Source organism: Apteryx rowi, unplaced genomic scaffold (assembly GCF_003343035.1).
Source record: "Apteryx rowi isolate R43461 unplaced genomic scaffold, aptRow1 scaffold_246, whole genome shotgun sequence".
Classification (NCBI taxonomy): Eukaryota; Metazoa; Chordata; class Aves; order Apterygiformes; family Apterygidae; genus Apteryx; species Apteryx rowi.
The window spans coordinates 647212-668290 of NW_020448819.1; the positions used below are offsets into that span (position 1 = coordinate 647212).

Consider the following 21079-nt stretch of genomic DNA (forward strand, 5'->3'; position numbering starts at 1 on the left):
ATCTTTGTCATTTCTTGGCTATATTGTATCACTGTGACATATCTGAAAAAGAATCTTTCACATCCAGAAAACTACAGAACATCTCCTCATCAACAGAGACCGCTAGAGTAAATCAAATCTTACCTCTGCTCTCTACACAGACTCCCCACGGAATTTCAAATCAAGTTCAACATCTTGGTGTTTTTCTTCAAGTACTCAATTGCTTGAGCTCAGAATATAACAAAGCAAGTGTACACTATATAATACAGGCCACTGCTGAGATCCCCAAACTAGTGCAAAGTGTGCTGGTACACAGTGCAAACCCGCGCAGTTACTAGCTCAGGTTCTAAAAAAAGGTACGGCCACACTAGCATGTCAGTGAGCCTGAGCTAGCTACTTCTGCTGAGACTGAAAACTGCCAGGGTGACTAAGTTGCTTCCAGTTTCAGACCTGTCGGTTCTGCCTATAGTTCTCAGATGACAAGTTGGGCTTTTCGGTCCCCATGACATCCTGCCCTTGGAAGGCCGAGCTTTGTACTGAGGGGACAGAACATCCTTAGGGTCTCATCCAAGGCTGGGACATCAAATCCCCTGTTCTCTTCTCCCACTCTGTAGGCAGAAAGTCCACCACTCTGCACCACTAAGTTCAGGTCTTTATCCTTGCTCTCCATAGGTGCCACAGAAACACATATGCTTGTTTGTTTTTGTAAAGCAATCATCTCTCCATCCCCAGAACAAATAAAAAACAAACAAAAGCCAAAGAAAAAACAATAGGACACAACATTGCACATACCTCTGTCTCCCAGAGGACGTTCAAAATAGATATGTGAAGGTTAGTCATGCTGCTCAACATGCTACTGAAATTCACTCAGATGTTACAGTTTGCCACCTGTATCTGCTGCTCTTATACCATTTTAGTGCCTTTCTCTGTAATTTGACCCACCTAAAGAGAAACTAATTAAAACCAGAAAGGCCCACTCATAGGGATGCAATTGCATATGACATCTTGATCTGAGTACAAACTATACCGTTAGTTGTCTGTAAAATAAGGTCAGTGTCTGCATTAAGAAACTACACTGAGAATTCTGTAATGATTTTGTCATATTCCTGTACAACTTTTGGGCAAACTGTGATACCTATGTGCTTCAATTCTACAACTGTACAACACAGATATTACTTCCTTTTGTTAAAAGATAACATGGTGATAATCCCCAAATGGTTGATTATCTTGGGAAATATAATAGGCATTAATTTAAAATACAATTTTTCTTCTTTACAAAACCCTGTTTTTATGCAATGAATTTATACCAAGAATGCCTTTTTCTTGTTTAACTTCCAAAATTGACCAAACTAAACCACAGAACGGTATTCTTATTGCAGACTATCAACATGGATAGTTAGGATGTAACAACCATTATCCAATAGATATTTTCCATATAGACAATCCCTAAGGTATTTGAAGTGATCAGATATTAGAAAGATGACAGATCCAGGAGAAGACCAACAGGAAATAAGTAATGAATCGTACATACTTATCACATAGTGCTATGTAAATAACAATGACTGCAGCAATAATAAAGTATAGTGCCTACTCCTTTCTGAAATCCCAAACCAAGTCAGCCCATGAACAGGAGCTCTTGTATAAATATTTGACATACTATACAAAGGAACACCCTAACAACAATGGCTTAGGCATTAATTATTGGATGCAGATAGGAATATTTCTACAAAAAAAAAGAAAAAGAAAATTTGTCTACTTTTGTAATAAGACTCTTAAGCTTTACAACAATTTTACTTTAGTACAGCTAGTTATGAGATAGTGCATTGCAAAGAAAAATTTTGAGAACACAAAAATCTTTTTATCTGTTAAATTCTCACGAGTACATAAAGTACAGAATATGATATAGTATTGTGTTTTTTTCAATACTCCCTATACTTAAGGTGGACAGGGTTCAAACATTAAATCTTTATTACCTTTAAGCATTGTTCTTCCAGTTGATCCTCCAAAGATACTTAGAAGACCACTTCTTGCTCCTAATGATGTCGTCGCTTCTAGTAAAGCACCAGTTATATAGTTAGAGAGTGCAGTCCTCTGTAAAGTGGCACGATATTGACAGTAAGCACCTGTTACACATGGTTTTACACAAAAACCAACACCTTTGCATACACAGTCTGCATCTAAAGTTGGGAGCTTTCTCAGAAGATGAGGAAAATATTCAAAAATATCTTCTGCTCCTTCTTCTTCTCCCACTGTACTGAAGATCTGTGAAGAATACAAAAACATGAAGTGTTAGTTCATTTGCTTTATACACTGAACATCAAAACTAGCATGACTTGTTGTAAAGTTCAGCAGCCTCTGCAAGAGAGCACTGTGCTAGAACACTGCATTTATGTATTAAGCCTGAAAATTCTAAGAATCCAAAACTGATCTGTAAAGATTTTGCATGAGGCTCCCAGACTGGCTCTTTAAATAAGACTGCATTCTAGCTTTAAAACTATAGTTAAAAGCATTCTAATGGAAAACAGTTTTTTAAGGATCACCATAATATAAAGATGTGCCACAACAATAAATCTGGTCAACATTTAAAATGTAGAATATACATGAAATTATTTATAAGACTATACAATATTTTGTACTCTCAGTAAAATCTTACAGACCTTAGTAGCAGAAACACATGTCCATTCAAGCATCGTGCTTTTTCTTGCTGAGTGGGGAGGGTTTTTGTGAACAGAAGTGGTTTTAATCACTGTGAACAACCTTTCAGAACGTTCTGGTGTCACGTTCATTGCATTACTTCCAGCCTACGCACAGGTCCTCTATCTAATATTGGTTTAGTACTCTTTTTCCAATATTTGTGCTCACACACTAATGAACTTCAGGCTGTGGCTTAGCAGCTAAGTAATGTTTGCTTATTTAAAAGAGCCTAATGATCAAAGCAAGAATCTGGAATAAATCTTTTCATTTATTATACAAGGAAAGACTTGATTCTTTGCATTCTTGTAGGCTGACTTACTGATTAACCTCAATAATTTGTTTCAATGATCTGTATTCTGTAATTAAACAGTGTAAACTACCAAACTAAAAATTAAGACAGGAAAAGATGATTTTAACAGTCACCAGCATAGCTGCTGAGACAATTTTCATGCGGTTTTCCCCCAAATGCTCAGTCATACATATAACTGCCATTCTATCAGTTAAATCAGTACCTTCACATAAGTCAATAAAGCGATTTTATCTGAAATAGGTATTTTAAAACTCAGTATTTATTAAATGTCACAAAAAACAGATGTTAATGTAGGAAATAAAAATATACAAATTTTGCTCTCACCAGTCCCTAGATGTGGGCAAGAAACAAGCTTTATGAAACAAGAAACAAGTTTTTGTGATGAACGGCGTGCTTCTTGTTGCTGAACAAAACGCAGCTATCCCTTGACACGGCAGAAAGCGCACCCAGAAACTGTCTGCACAGTCACACGTGGGCACCTGCACTCTCACCGTAGGCCAGGCACAAGTCCAGTCACATAACCAAAGAGGCGAGCAGCTCCCAGTCCCGTGGCGCTGCGCTTCTGCCGCGTGCCTTGCATTGACCCTGTCGTGTAACCGAGGAGGGTCCAAACGTGCTACTCCCACGCGGTGCCTGGCCCGCTATCAACAGGACTTGTGAACAACAGCGTAATTCTTTCACTCAGGTAAAGACACTGAAAATAGCGGAAGCAACTGCTCAAAATTTTTCAAATTCTAATTAATATTTTGGAGTTTACTTTTTGCCATAACACAAGAAATTAAATATCATGCAGCATTTATTAAAAAATGTATTTCTTATCTTAGCTTTGTTAACTTTGTATTAATAATTTATTGGGGTGACCAGTCAACTTTTATTTAAAATATAATAATGTATTAAATGGTAATGTAATCCAATGATTTCAAAAGAACACTGATGTATTTATTAAAATAGAATTTAATAAAAAAGAAACTTTTCTTTGCATTGTGACTATGACTTGTAGAACTCAATTCTGTTAGAAATATATCCTCCGTGATTCATTACTCAATGCAGTGCTGAGGTATCTTATCATTTCTTTTTTCTGCAGGTTTTCAAAAATTTATTTTGTATCTCAGTTGTTTKTTGTTTTTTTTTTTTCCTAACAGGCTTCTTGAAATATTAAGCTTTCACTTGAGCCTCCTTACCTGCCTTTTTTTTTTTTTTTTGGTATACAACTATTTTGTGGATTCTTAATCTCTCAGTAAGAACATTGCTCATCTTCACCTTCATTCAGAAGAAAAATACACTCTTAGAGTGTGCATTATCAGCAGAGGCCACATGCAGATCATAGCCCATCTACCTTGTAACTAGAAAAGAGTCTGCAGGGCACAGTGGGATGAGCATATGATACACCTTTCCAAAAGGTGTACTGTAAAATAGTGAACCTGTCTCATACATAGATTATGAGTATGTCACACATAGCAGACATAATTAGTCATTTTAGAATGTTAAAAAAAATATTTAGTTAGTGAAAATAATTTAACTTCTCAAAACTGCAGTTACCTTCCAAAATATTTTTAAAATTGGGTTCTGCAACTTATAAAGGCATGTTCTGCTGCCTACACGGAATTAAAATTTCTTTCAGCCGCCAAAGCAAAGAAACCATTTGTTGACAGAAATAGGCGACAGTGTTTTGCTGGAAAGATTATATATAGAATAATGGTGTTAATCTCTATTGTATAAAGACTTCAGGGCACTAGCTGTCTCCAAAGACTCTACGCTTCATATAACATTTTCAAATACTGTCTGTTTTGATGTGTTAAAGCTCTGAATGTGTTACTTCTTCTGCACACAGATGAAGTTACAAAAAAAAATACAGACTCATAATGCATATACTTATAAGCCACTGAAAAAAACTGAAACCATCAGGATAGGAGCATATCCATCAGGTAACTGATACGGAAAATCACCTTTCAGTGAGATTGCACCAGACAATAGGAAAGATTAATTCTGCCCGGGAGATGAAAAGGTTGATTCCAGATGAGGGCTCACAGTTCATCCTGACAGATGTAGTTACATCGATCTAGATCTCTACCAAAGCATGATTGCTGTAATTAAAAAGGTGAACCAAAAAGAGTAAAATGCAGCATTAACCAGACAGCCAACCTGGCAGATAACAATGATACACACAGGTGTATCGCTCCTGATTCACTCTTGCCTTTCATATCAAATTAAAGATTTCAAAGCCATCGGCAGTCCGGTGCTGAGGTATCTCGCATACCACACACCCACCAGGCAGGAATCCTCAAGAAAACAGTGGGGAGTATGTGCATCAAAAGGTGCTGAAATACCTCAAATTTCTTTTTAGATAGTCAGTGCAGCAGTACCTGCTGATCTGATTACAGCGAGGAACCTCCGGGGAGCTTTCTTATCTATACCACTGTAATGGGCATACATGTAAATGGTAAAATTATGTGCAACTACAAGATCAAAAGATTTACTTTAGAAAATAAAAAACATACATTCTAATATACTTTTTTCTTTTTTTACATGATACTTGAAAATAAGAAATGAGCTAAAACAGGTAACTTCATGTACTAATATAGCAGTTAAATGAGTATCCTCTGGCTTTAAGACATTTTTACTTTCTTCTGCTTTTTAAAGTCTAAGAAGAGTTGTTGGCGGTAAGTAAAGAGAATATAAAAATTACTTCTAAAAGAAAGTTTTCCAGGAGACTGCAGAAGAAAAACACACTTTCCAACTCAAAAATGAAAATTAACATTGAAATAAAAAATAAATTCAGGCAGAATTCCATCCTTATAGCCTTACAAACAAGTCTGTATTTGGGAAATAAATGGAAACAAAATATATCTTTCAGCTGTTCTGTATAATGTATCTAATAAATCATAAAAACTTTAAAATATTCAATTTTGCTTCTAATAATTTTAAATGGTATCTGCAACTTAACTTATTGATAACCTTCAGGCAATAAAACTTCTTTACAGTGACAACAGAAATATGTTGTTAAGATATTTGTTAAAAATAACTGTAAGAACAATTCAGTCAAGCTGGTCTTGAAATTACTTAGAATTTTTCTCTTTTAACTTGTTTTTCTATTTAATCATCTCTACAATTACAAGTTGTATTATGTCCTTTTTTCCAGACATGCTACTGTAGGTTTACTACGTAAAAGCAGCAGAAACCTAAATATTGTGGCCATTCTTATCATTACAGTGTATGACTGATATTCATCCCAAATGAAGCTGGAGTTCACAAGTGCCAATGTACCAGAAATACTGGATACAGAAGTTCACAAAAATACTTTTTCTGATTTCTTACTTAAACTTACATGCTTTTCTTTCTGTTTATTATAGTGTTTTAGCTGTTTCTCTTTTCATATTTTTTTCTGCTTCAGGTATTTAGCTTAGAACCTCAGGGCATGTCATCATTTTGCCAAACATCTACAAGCTGCTCATCGCATATGAACTCCAGAAAATGGACTTAAGAACAGATCAAAGATTCCCTTGAGTTAGTATACAGGCTTAATTTCTCTAACTTTATTATAACAATAAAGAATATGTGTACTCAAAAAGTTTGAAGCAAAGATCAGCCGTGCAAAAGTATGTTTATTACTACTATGCTATAAAAATAATAGAAAATAAGTCATAAAGGGACCTCAACAAATAAATGCATCATTTCTGACAGGTACCTGTCCAAACTGTTTTTAAAAAGCCTCCTCTGATATATCCTGAAGGCTCAAAATGAAACATTGAAATATAAGAGGTATATACATGCTCAATTTGTACTACACATTCCAGTCTGAATTCTTGTTTGCCTACCAACAAATTAATCTTGAAATCACTACCTACAGAACGTCTCTGTTACAGAGTGCTGTATACAGCACTTGTGCAGCATTCCTGCTACACAACACCTTGATTTGTTAGATATTTTTAAAGCAATTTTAAATGCCTGTAAACTAGAATGGTAGATTATCCAGTAATAACTCTCTGGATAGTATGTCTGGAAGACCACTTAAGTGTTTCCTTTGAGAGCACAAGTTTTATAGAACATAAGAACCTAGTCACAATTAATAGTATCACAGGAAACGCTGATTTGGGATTTAAATTCAGATCATGCCAACTTGTATAGAACTCTAAGACAATACAGAATAATTATTGACCTTGTTTTTCATCTAGCTCATACTTTCAAAAAAGTATTTTCTGCTGTGCATAAATAGAAATGAATACCATTATTTTATATAGCCAATTCTCTACTTTCCATTTGCAATTATCTAGTCTGAACAAAAGCTATAGGTACAAAGACACTTGGCTAGTACCGTACAGGCCTGCTCGTCTAAAAAATGGAAGTTACCCACTTCTCAGCACTGTGCTTGGCAGAGAACCCAGTTCTGAGAAGGCTTTCTTGCTTGTACCTGCTTATTGCTGACAGCACCACACAGCCTAGTTGTATTGTTTCCCTCACCAGCTTCCTCTGTGTGTTCTCACACAGGTATCAGGTATCTCTGCAGAGAAATTCACTATCAAAAAAAAATTCAGTTAGGAAGATATCCCGCAAAATCAAATTCTGTACAGATGGATGCTTGTAACGGCAAAGGAAAGAAACTTTTTAAATAAAACTTTCAAAGCTGCAGCAAAAATGGATGTATCAATTTTTCTATTGTTCCCGTTAAACTAACTGAAAAGTCTGAAAAATATTTTTAATTTGTAACAAAATGTAAAGACACACCTAAAAGCAAATATTTAATATTCAACAGCAAATTAACAAACAGCTGCATACAACTTCATTATAACTGAAATTTCTTCTACAAAATGGCCAACCTTCTGTAAAATTGCAAATATTTGCAAGCATTAGTTTTTTAAATGAACAAATTGAAAATTTTATCATATTTTGGACAATTTTACACACTCTGTCATCAGCTAGTTGGTTTCAGAGTTAAGATATGAATTCTAGAGATCCAAGATAAAAACAAATCTTTGACAAGATTTCCAACAACAAAATTACCGTTATAAAATTAAAAAAAATAATAATAATAGCAAGAGACACTGGAGGTGACCAGGTATTGGGTTCAAACGTGCATCACTGCAAATATTCTGCACTACAAAAGAGCAATGATTGACCAGCCCTACATGACTTTCATAGGAAAAAAAAAGAAAAATAGAGGTACCATTCAGTATCCATACTTCTCTGGTTTACAGGAAGAAGGAAATCTTTAACTAATGGACTTTCTAAAACATGACCCTATTGCAACTATTTTTGATTAAATGATTCACGATAAGAACAGAAATACATTAAACACTCTAAATTCTGTTATGTCCAGTATGTCTAGTATACTACATTATTCTAGTACACTATTATTACTAATTATTTTTCCCTATCATGTACTTATGTCCTCAAGAAGCCATGCTAGAGCCCCATATCTCAAACCTTTATGCGGGCTGTTCAGAGCTAAAGGAGGATACTGAGTTTGACAGAGATAATGCTGTGAACAGCAAAAGGTCTCTGCTCTATCGCAATTGTTTCTGAGCTCTGTTCACTGGCATGTCTTGTTCGCATTAGTGATGAAATAGGTGAGGGCTTCCGAAATCCTTCTGAAAAATTGAACTCATCTGAGTTTTTTTGTAAGTATTTTCAGTGCTTGGAGTACAAAAGTTAAGACATCTAGACTGTTTAAACATAATTGTCTTGGTGGCACTCAGCTGTCCATGGCTCACGACCAAAAGAGCACATAGCAAAAAATTTGATTGGCTATTGCAGTAAGTGTCTTACCAAACTCGAATATTTTACGAGGCTTCTGTAAGGCAAGGGATAAAAGCTGTGGTCAATTAAATTCCATTCCTAACTCACCGTTCAAGAGGAACTGGATGATGACAAAGAGTCATCTACAACCTTTAGTAAACTATACTGCAACTCAAATTTGCATGAGATTCACTTTTAATCTCTTTTGATATACAGAAGCTTTTATTATACAGAACGCTGTTAAAGTTGAAACCCCTCCACAATTCATGCATAAAGTGAGTTAATTCTGGAAACCCAAACCCTGCCTCCAAAAGAAATCGGACTGAGAAAATTTACGACATAAGCAATAGGCAATCTTGTCTGGTTGTTTGTAGAGATCATTATAAATTCAGCAAGTTTGTCCAAACAGAGTCTACTCCATAAAATTATCGTATTTTAATACCAACATACTATGCCTGCCAAGTGTGCAATAAAATTACAAAGAGAAGAATCTGGCAAAAAGTGTTTTTGTAGCAAAATTTTATGCAAGTTTTCTCAGGGGGCAGAGACTCTAGTTCCACACTTAACTGTAACATTTGAGTATTAGATGGTGTGTTGCAGCTGTCTTCACAAGCCCAGCTGTTTGCAACAGAATCTTGTTTTCACAGAATAGAGACTTCTTCCTTACAAAACACTACGTATTGTATATGGGTACCCCAAGCTTCTTTAATTTCTTGCTTGGCATGACACCCTATTGCAGGGTTTCTCCCTAGGTATACTGTGGCAAATACTGAAAAAGCTAGCTGGAAGCAATTGCGGTTCTGCGAATTGGGGTCAAGCTCACAAATTCCCATGAATGCTCTCCCAGCATCTCATGATCCATCTTTTTTTGGCTAACAGGCAACATTTTTAAACTATTAACAACCATCCTAGATTAAAAAAAAAAAAAATTGTTCCATATCATGATGCTGTTCTTCATACCCAACAGTTTTTGTAGAGCTATTTGAATTTCACCCTTCAGTTTTGGCTGTGCCAGCCGAAAACTGCCCTGCAAAGCCAAACAGATAGTAATTTCAGCAATGGCACTTGCCACCTAGTCTGTCTGCAGCTTTACCAATAAGAGAACTGCCATCTCCTGAAGGAACCTTTGCTGAAACACGGCCATTCGGTGCAGCGATGCATCTCTCTTCAATAAACTGCAATAAAGGACTGTTTTTGCATAGTGCGACATGCCCAGCATCTGCTACAGCATGTCAGGATGACAAAGAATAACCTTTGGAGACCTGGATGGAGGTAATCTCAGAGCCACAGTAACAGCTCATTAGCCACAAAGTTAAAGCTATGAACACGCGCATATGCAGTGAAGTAAAAGCAACTGTGCAAAGATTGTTCAGAATATCAGGGGTTAACAGTGCCCTCTACATTTTAATTTGCTCATATCTTACTATCTCTAAGCATTTTCACATGGTGCTTAAACAGAATATCTTAACTGCTGAGATGCTAATTTTTGTAATGGAAAAATGCCTTAAAATATCTCCGGACTGCTGAAATGCTATTTTGTACTTGAAAAAATGCCTAGGAAATAAGAGGGTACAGCGCAATAGTATAATTTGAAATGTACTTCATAACATACTAGGAGTGGTGTTGTCACATCTGGGAGGTAAAAAAAACCTTGTTCAAAATGTCAGATACACACACTAATCAATACAGCTACAACTTTGCACAATTCTGACAAATGCATTATTTATTACAGGGTGGCTCAGGCGTTTTCAGGATGGTGTGTCCGTAGGTGTTTTTTGCATTTACTCTGGAGCACTATAAAGAAGAAAACCAAGTACCACCCTGAGAATGCCAGAGACATGCTGTTTACTGCAGCAACAGACCAGTGTGGAAGCGCCACAAAAGATAAAAGGGAAGATTTCTGAGTAGATAGCTGAGGTAGAAAGAACTTGAATATGACTGCACTGATGATGCTTTGAATTGATCCCAATGTAGTCACCAGAATGAGTATGTAAAAGAGGAAAGAAAGGAAGTTTAGTAAAATTTGTGAGTTGTGACAAAAGACTTTTTCAATGCTTTTCACAAAACTACGGATTTCAAAAAAGATCTCTGTTGGCATCATTTGCAATTGCAGGCAGCGTGAAAAACGAGCTTGCCGTGTGTTGGGGCCTCCCACTGACAAAGCTGGGCCAAAGAAAAACCCACCACAGACAATGCCAAGATGCAGTCTAGGATAGATATACTATCACTTTTTTCTTACAACAGGAATAAATCTCCTGAGTTGAAAGGAAGTTACCTTCCCCAGGGCATGGTGTGTTCTTCTGGCAGATGAGGTGTCTATAGAAGTGTCTCAGTCTCCTTACACATCTAAAGGAAAGAATACATCACAGGAGAGCAATAATGGTTTTCAGGCACCTCTTCATCATTAGAATCAATGCTGGCTCCAGAATACTCAGAAGCTACGTGGTCTCAGCATGAGCCACAAATTCTACTTCACTTGTGGCATGTGGCAAAATTCTGCTATTGTAATAATGACAAGTGTTACAGGCACTGTTGGAGGCCCACGTTTGCCTTTGCTTTCCTGTACATGGGCTTTACGTTTTGACAATCTATATCAAATACTGCAGTGACCTGTCCCCTTTGGTCATGCTTCTAGCATTTGTCTTGCCAACACTCTTGTTGCAACATTTGCTCTCAAAGGCTTTTCAAACGTTCTCTCTCATCAATAATTAAGAAGATCTAGGGTCTCTGTAGAGCGCCAGGACAGAGCACAAGACAGTGCGCCATGTTACACAGCAATAATGCTCACTTATTCAACAGCAATTTCTGCTGTGTTTCAATTTTTACACAGTATATTGTAACTGGACAAAGAGGACAGAGCAGTAGAGGACTTGCAGGGAAACAGATTAGTTCATCCCAGTAAGATAGAAAGCAGTATGGATGGCAGCTGGAATATTGCCAAAACAGGGAGAAAGCACAGATGTGCCCAAACATTAATATTCATTAACTGATGCTCTGTGAACTTTCTACAGCTTCAATTGCAATTACAGAATGTGCATTACCTCATCAGCCAATATTTATTATGAATTGCATCCTGTTAAGCATGAGATCATTTCAAGGAGCAGAAACTGAATTTAATGATGATCAAACTGTCTTGCAGAGGCAAACTTTAAATGTAACTCAACATTTTTGAGAAATGATATCAGCCATCCCCATTCAGTTCTGGTACATCACCAACGTCTTTAGTAGGGAAAACTTTTCACTCCTGATCTAAAGGAAATCATGATACAGTTTTAAAAGACAGAAAAAGTACGTCTCTCCCAAATGAATTTGAGAGTTGAATTTACTCATGACCAGGATTCATAACAGCCAGCCCCAAACTTGTAACAAGTCATCAGTTTCACTTTTGATAGAACTTGGTTGGTATTATTTACTACCTTCCTATTTCTGTCAGACACTACTACTTATTGTTTAAAAACCCCCTATAGAAGGAAGGATGGACTTCTTAGATGACCTCCTTAACAGCAAGAGGAATAAATGTTAACAGTAAATAATCATGTCGTGGGCAGCTGTTAGGTCGTAAAGTAATTAAATTCTAAAGATCTTCAAGAAATAATCATGATTTCAGTAGTTTTCCTTGTGATATATTAAAAAGGACAAAGTAAAGTAATACAAAGACTTTACAAATTAACTTCACTGGTTTGGAAGTTAGAAAAAACAGTTTGATATAAATGGGGCACAGAATTATCAAAGCATCTCCACTCTCAAAGTCCCACTTTTATGAAGATTTGTCCATCCTTATGCAGAAGGAATTGTAAAATAATGCTTGTCACTTCTCATGACAGGTAATACGCATTAGACCCAAATAACTACTACGAAGAATCAGCTTCAGATATCAAACAGAGGCTGACAAAAGATGCATCAACTAACTGGCATTTGAAAAGTTGTTCATAAGTATTTAAAACTTCTACTTGAACTAGGAGAAAGTGAAAGGATGACACTAAAGAAAAAAAAAACATAGGAGCTCTTCACATCACTTTTCATCAACATGAAAAAATGTCATGTCAAAGACTTACAAAATTGTGAAAGTAGCCAAAATTTCTGGAATCTGATCCAGATAAGGTACCAAAAAGATCAATTTCTGGTCAGCCTTTCCTATTTCTGTTTTTGTTGACACAAAAGTATACATGAAAATATACACTTTCTTAATAGTTATGAAGTATTTGATTACTAAGTTTTCTTTCTAACTTTTCCTTCAGTCTAAACCGTAATTTTTATATTTTTTTCCTACTTCTCAACTTAGTTCTCTGGGCTAATTTCTGTTAACTGTTTGCTCTTGTCAGTTCTTGCAGCCGCTATTCTTTTCATTTTCGAAATGAGTGCTTATTTATTTGCTCGAAATTTTTATCAACAGATTGCACTTACAAACAATATGCTGTCTTAGAAGCTAATTAAATTAAATACATTGTATTTAAACTGTGCTATTTCAACCTTACTCTAAAAATAACTCCAGACTAATGTTCTTCATATATTCTTTGCTGAGAAGCTGATCGTTTCACTAGATTGATGTGGTCCACTTTTTGAACAGCTGATCATGTGGACTGGAATTTCTTGAGTTATCAGTTTTCAAAACTGTCTACTGAGTTTTTAACAAAAAATGTATAAACACTGCACATATTTTGTTCTAAAATCATACTACACTTGTTCATATTTAATGACTTTCGATACCTCTTACTGATTATCTTGCAAGTGAATACAGTAAAACAAAGATATTCTGTTCATTTAAAATTTTTCAGATATGCTATAAAAAGTATTTAAAGCAAGAAAGAGACTAGCAGATTGACTTTTCCAAAGAAGAACAGGTGTTTTACTGTAACTAAGTACAATATCTAAAATAGACAGTAATTAGGATTAAAACTCCATGTCAGAAAGGTGACTGACATCATTCATAATTAAACTACTCAGATGCCAGAATATTACATGTGCCATGATTGAATAATTTCAACTCAAGAAAGATGCAATTCTACACAGTAAATTCCACCCTTCATTCTCTGCATTTGGAACTGCAAACTATAATGTGGTACCACTATTAAAATAAGATCTTAGAACTTTTCCAGTGCAACTAATAAATAATAAGAAATACTAATAGAAACCACAAAAATCTGTGTTCAGTACATATATAAGTGCTTACTTTCTTCACAGGTCAACATAAATTAGTTATAATAATTAGGTCAACAAAGTTTCCAAACAAGTATAATGTTCATCTTTTTCATTTCCCAAACCCTGAGTGTGAGATAGGTGCATTCAAGACAGATGAAGGCCAAGCCTTTCCTCAGAGAAATCTGTCGCCTTGCCAATCAAGGGAGTTAAACAGCCTACTTTCTCTGCTTCTTTTCATTCATTTCAACTATTATCCTACATGTGTAGCGCTAGTGAGTCTAGCTTTCCTTTAAAATTAAAAAACAGCACATGAGATAGAAATCTGTATGTGTTTTCACATTACTAAAAGTAATTCTCCCATTTGAGAAAAGGCCTCCACAGAACTTATACATTTAAAAATAATTGCACACACAGACGTGCACTGCTTGCTTAAACAATTTTGAAGGACAAACTTAGTTCCATGTTTCTGAACTATAAATTGACAGTAAGTTTGAGGAACAAATGACAGAATAGGAAAAAATTAAAACATCTCTTGTCAACAAGAGCTTCTTATAAAGGAAGAAACAAACAGAAAACCGAAAGGATGGCCGCTGAGGACCAGGCTCCCAAGCTCTATTCCCCAATCTGAACGCTCACGACTTCAACATTCCTGGCCCAGCCTAAGGTGAGGAAGGTGCCCTGCCCTCCTTGGGGCCTCCCCCCCTCCCTCCATTTTAATGGTTTTAACGTTCTGTTTTTCTTCTTCTTTCTAAAATCTTATCTATTTAGCTACAACTATTTCTGCAGAACTCTGGCTTTACCACTTCTTTGCAAAAATATGATTACATTATGCGTACTTATACAGTTGATTCGGAAAGCACACAGACTTAGATTTTTGTCTTTTTGGCATTAAAAGTCAAAAAACAATTAAGGGTAGGGTTTAAAGTTCACAGAATTGAATTATTCTGATTTTACACTGTGCGCCGTTGCATCCTTGTTACTAAAGGAATTGCCTACAATTTCTTATGAAGGGCCTCAAGCTCAAAGCAAATATGAGAAATATCTTACACAAACTTTATTAAGGGCCCATGAATGGATATGCCAGCTAGTAAAAAACAATCAAAATTCTTGGGAAGATCTCCAGTTCCTCAATGTTTTGGTCCTTGATATTCAAAAATTGTAATACTTCAAATGTTAATACTGCAATTACTAGAAAGATACATATGTGTGTGTGTGTGTGTATGTGTATATCACTTTCTCTTATATTTTAATAACTAACACTGAAATGATTATAATGTTAAGTAAAAGCAAATGTAATAAAACTGTCTTTATATTTATACTGTCACTATTATTATTTAAATCAAAGGAACACCCATATTGGGATTTTATTGTACTATACACTGTGGACATACGCTGAAAGGTAGATCTTCCCAAAGGTGGATTCTAAAATCTATCAGAAACATAATATTATGTATATGTGAAGTGCCACATAACCTAGATGTATCTCTAAATATTTTTATTTATGACAAATTATAATCAATATTGGTGTAAAGGCCAGTTGGTATATTACTACATCCGTAAAACTCCTGCATCCTGCCCATAGCTAATAACAGAACAACTTGGGAGCATTTTCCTTAGCACAGGAAATCTAGTTCTTATTTTCTAATTTTGTAGACACTGAATCCATGCCTATTTGTTTGCTTGTACTTCAGCTGTTGGGTTCTTAGGGTCACATGAATAATTATAAGATTATTTTGGATAGTACTTAGGGGCCAGGAAATTCTCAGAGTTTTCATGACTGAACTGTTTAATAGACTTTTAGGTCAGGCTACAGAACATGATTTCATGAAACAAAATAACTTTGTTCTATAAAGAGGCATTTTCCACTCTAAGTTTTTTTTTAATTACCTAGAAATAGAAAAGGCACCATTCCTTGCCCAAAGTAACAACAGAATATTCATAATCTGAGCTTAATTTTAAAATGACATGTTTAATCTTGATTTACCAATAAAAAGTAACTGTGAGTTTTCATTAATCACTGTCCTTCATACCCAACAGTTTTTGTTCATGATGAACATTTAATAACAATCCTAAAAAAATCTTGCAAATTTTTTAGGAGAAATTTTTTGGCTAAAAAGTAAGCAATTGCAATAAACCAGCACGGTAGAGCGAAGCGATTTTACTCACGTTCATATCTTGAATCAAGAGCGTAGTACCTTCAACCCTAGTCACTGTCCCTCGCCATTAATCTCCGAGGAAGGTTGTTTTCTATCTATAGGAAGCGTCTCAAGTACTGGAGAGTTTCAGTTGAGAGACAGCAGCTGGGAACAGGTAAACCAGTGACCTAAAGAAAGAATCTCCTTTTCTTGTTTTCAATTGCCGTGTTCAAATGTTGCCTTACACTTAACAACTGTCCTGCAGAACACAGTATGCTGAATTTTCACATATTTTTATGTTGTGACCCATAACTTTGATGGTGGATAGGTAATATACACTAATTGCCATATTCCTATTAAGACAACGGCATACTAGAATAAAACTGTACTAACAGAAATACTTATTACTAGAAGAGCTTTGAATGCCTTCATCCAAATCTGCTAAAAGAATGAAATGATGGTAAACACTACCACATTAGGTTAAAACTGATTGGTTTATTTTGTCCTGTCTCCAAACAGAGCCTGGAAGCCAATTCCAAGATCAAAACCAGGGAAGATGATTCATTAATTGTATTTCCAGTTCAGTTCTTGCTGCCCAAAATACACAAAAGAGCTAATCTAATGTTCTGCAATATTCAAAAGTTCTAATTCCTTCATCAGAGTAAAAGGTGTTTCTAAAGTAACTGTGTGGGTCAGAAGAGAGAGGGAAAGGGAGAGGGGGAGCGGAGGGGGGGAGAGGGGGAAAGCAGGGGGAGAGCGAGGGGGAAGGGGGGAGGGAGAGATGGGGAGGGGAGACGGGAGAGGGCAGAGAGGGGAGGGGCGAGGGGAATGGAGAGAGTGAGGAGGGGGAGCGGGGGAGTTAGTTCACCATGTAAATTATGATTTTTAACCACTAATAAAGCAAATGTGATTCTGAAGGACCAGAGCGTATGTTCTCCTGCCTTTCCCACTGGAGTGGAATGTCACTTGAGGCTCGATTTTTTAGAATTTAAGGCATCTGGCTTAAGACCAGAAGAACAAAAATATTTTAAATTAACTTTCCTTATTCTCTGGGGATTGTTACAGATCCAGGGACTACAGTTTAGGCATCCATGAGATTTATTTTGCTTTAGTGTTAGCTTCAACTAAACTTTGTATATATAACGGCTTCCTTAGCAAAATTCATAGCCATCCTACTCAGTGTAATCATTTTTATAAACTGCAATTATATTACAATGAATTACATGCATAAAGTGACCTATATATTAATGATTATGTTCTCAAAATGAAGGACAAAACTTAGTTTCCTATTACAAGCTTTCCTTGCATACCATCCCACCAGTTTTAAAAAAAAATGTACTTATTTATCTACAATTGCACATGCCCAATTTAGGATTTTTTAAACTTTTTTAAAAGGTTCATCCTAGTGAGAAATAGTGCCAGTGAACAGCTTTGAGAGAGCTGATGACAGATTTGTTTTGAATTAACTGCACCAAATTTTCCTGCACATAGTCAAGTATGCATGTACTTGAAGGAGGAGAATTTGTATTGGATGTTTCAATGAATTCCCAAGCAGAAGTGCTTGTTTGCCCTATAGCTTGAAATAACTTATCATCATAGAAGGACAGAAAACCTTGAAAGCACAGTATGTTTTCATGAAACTCCAGGAATAGCATATTTTACTAAAACCTCAAATACTCTAAATGACAAATACACTGTTAAGATCTTTACACAGATTTTTGATCACTGTAGCATCATTCTGAAAGTAAACAGAAATCTTTCTCTTGCTCAAATAGCACTATGATAAGAATTTGAGCCACTATCAGTGATCAAAATAGAAAAAAAATACCTTACAAAGGTTATATAGATCTAATTGATCTTTACTTTAGTACAGAATAAAGAAACAAAAGATCACTTTCAGTCCCTTAGGTTCTCAGTGGCATATCAAGGACAATCCATTCCCATGGAAAAAACTGCATGCATTTAGTAACAGAAGTCTCATCAGACCCAAGATATTTTACATACATAAAGAAACTCCACAAAAACATTACCATACTAGCATAGAAAAAGGAAACGTCAATGCTGTGGTGAAAAAAAAGTGATTTCCATTAGAGAGACAAACTTCCACACTTCTAAAACCAAGTCTTTACATTCCTCCTTTTCAAAAGTTACTCTGCAAACTGTACTAATTCAGTCCTCTGAAATGAAACCTCTCTATGAAGATGTATCTGTCAAAGACCTTATGAAAACAGAAAATGAAGCAATAGTGAAAATTTAGTAAAAGAGCTGCTTTTAAAAATTTAAGGTGGAAAATGTGGAACACTAGCTCAGTATTATTAAAATAACTGATGCAAAAAAGAACACTTAGAATCAAACACAATCTCTCTCAAAATTAATAGAAAAGTAAGGAGTAAATATGGAAGCTAATACTATTCTGCAAACTGAGTTAAGGAGGCTTAGATAACCCTGTACCCTCATTATTTACTTGACAAACTTATATGACTGTAATTTAACATTTTAATCTGATATTCTTTTTTATCTCGATTGGCTGCCTGTGCTATACTTTCCTCACAGGGCATTACTCCTCTGGACTTACTAACACGCCCAGCAAAAATCCATATTCCTGTACATGCTACTTACCATTATGATCATTTAATAGCATGCTATACCTGTATATCCCACGGCCCACTTGTTTCATGACTGTGTATACACTTTACAACAGAAATTTTATCTTCCCATACATTTATACAGCACCTGGTAAAATAAGTCCCACGGCCTAATGCCACCAAACATTATCAGAGCATAAATGACTTTTAATAATAATCATAACGTATCAAGCTCCAGTTATGTAACTACCTTTTGTTATATAATTGCACAGCAGCACAAAGAAAAAAGTAGGTATTTTAACCCTTTACTGAAGACCTCAAAGCTTTACTGTAATATTCCCAACCTGTTTGATTTTAACATAAGTAAAGCTACAACACTAAACTACCTAAGCATTAGAGAGGCAAAACGCCTCCTGCTATACAAGTGAAATGAGAAAAGTTGTCGCAAAGACATAGTTTGTGTTCATTAAGAAAAATTATCACAACTTACTCTTGATAATCATCACAGGTCACAGAATAAAAAGAATATTATTACATTACTTTAACAAGCAGACACTTGGATTCCTCATTATCCAACCTACACACTAAATTTCTTGGGCCAGCTCGAAAGTACCATTAATAGTTCAAATTCCTGAAATACAGCACTTTACTGGAAGACTAGCCCAGTACACTCAAACATTACACAATTTTCAAGTTTATTCAACTATTTAAAGCACAACATACAGTTGAGAAAAGGAAGAAATTCTCTCACTACGACCACTAGTGTGTACTGAGCTGCCTGTTAGTTTCAAAGGCATATGATGGGAGAGTAGGACAAAACTGTATTTTTTGTATTTATAAAAATATACACAATAATCCTTTGTCATCCTGGTTGTATCTCTACTAAAATCTTTTCTATCGATTACATTGGGTGAAATGTTAGCTACATAATTTGCTTGTATTTATACTTTATTTTCAAAAAAACCCAAATACTATATATTCACTTTATGATTTCAATATACTTCACTAGTGAATGGCAAGCATCTTCTACAAATCCTCACTGTACAGGCAATATTTCTTCATCAATTTACAGTATCATACTAATGTAACAGTGAGATATTCATTGGGGGTTTTAATGCCGACATCATTAACTGTGTCTAAGTACAAGAATTTTGTTAACTGAAACAAAAAGTATGAAAAAGCAAAGCCTATAACTATACTATATTTATAGAATTAGACCAAATACTAACCAAACAATACAAGCAGTCAGAAGTTCATCCAAGTTTTGTAACTTTAAATACTAAAATTCTGTAAGCGGCTTTACAATCAATTAACCACTGCAAGCTCGTAAATGTTCATGCAAAACTATGCACAATTTAAATAAAAGGCAAATAACATACTTTTACTAATTGTTTACATCTGCAGAATAAGTCTTGAATAAAAAAGAAGCATGTTCCAATAAGAAACATCCTGTTTTATACACCAAGAATATATTCTTCTGCAGCACTACATTCTTCTTGCTGAACAAGAAAAGTCTTCCTGTTATTCCTGCAGTAAGAAAAGCTTTTTTATATTTTATATTATATGAACCATACCTTCTTCCCTTGTGTTTCACCATTCCTATATCCATATCATATCAACTGGTAGTAAAAATGACAGAACTGTATAGAAGTTGAAACAAGCAGAAACTGCAAGATAGCTTTCAGCAATACAAGATGACAGTCTGTTCTCGTCTACAGACTAAGAGCCTGGAGAGAAAAGAAGTGTATTGCCAAATCTTAATCCCTTCGCTGCATTTCACATGGTGCTGCCTCACCTCTGCAGCTCCTACAGCTCTACTCTTCCAACAGCCAGCTGAAATCTGTTCATTATAAAAACTCTGTATGCATTTTAGTTTACCTACAGCAAATAAAATGTGAAATATTTAATATTTAATTTTGCTGACATACTGTAGTTCACATTTGCATTATTGCAAATGAAATGATGCAATGCTAAATTTATCTGAAAATACTGCTTTATTTAGACTTATGGTATTGTAGGAAATTAAACAAATAAAACATTTTACAACATTAGCAACTAAGCAATTTCTAAAAATTGTTTATAAATACCAAGTATGTCGCTGGCATGATGTAAACTCATTGTAAGTAAAAGTAAAATAATTCTTCCCACATTAGATTTCTCATCTCTAAACTACTAATACAATTATATTTCTCCAGAAAATATACAGATTAATAGGTACAAACTTTGAGCCAAATTATATAAACACAAGAACATGATTTCTAATTACTGTCATCTTGAAACAGTTCCCAAGCACACTTCTGATGTTGCTGTACACTGCCCTGCTGTAAAATTGCAGATGTCCTTTACTATTAACCCACCATATTTCTTCACAAGGGGGCATAATTTAGAAAGAAAAGCCTGTTTCACATGCAATTTTTGTAAGTCTAACGATTACATGGGTGATTCTATGCTACTTCAAGAATATATCAGGGTCACAGAGGAACACAAAGTGCACAAAAGAGAAT

General features: G+C 35.4%; 1 protein-coding gene across 2 annotated transcripts in view; it reads right to left on the bottom strand.

The window, feature by feature from the left end:
* PLCE1 (phospholipase C epsilon 1) overlaps nt 1–21079 on the bottom strand; it is a 146309-nt gene that overhangs the window by 97693 nt on the left and 27537 nt on the right. For both annotated transcript variants that reach the window (XM_026066683.1, XM_026066682.1), the window contains exon 2: nt 1953–2241. In XM_026066683.1, the coding sequence (XP_025922468.1) occupies nt 1953–2241 (289 nt within the window). The remainder of the gene's footprint in view (nt 1–1952; nt 2242–21079) is intronic.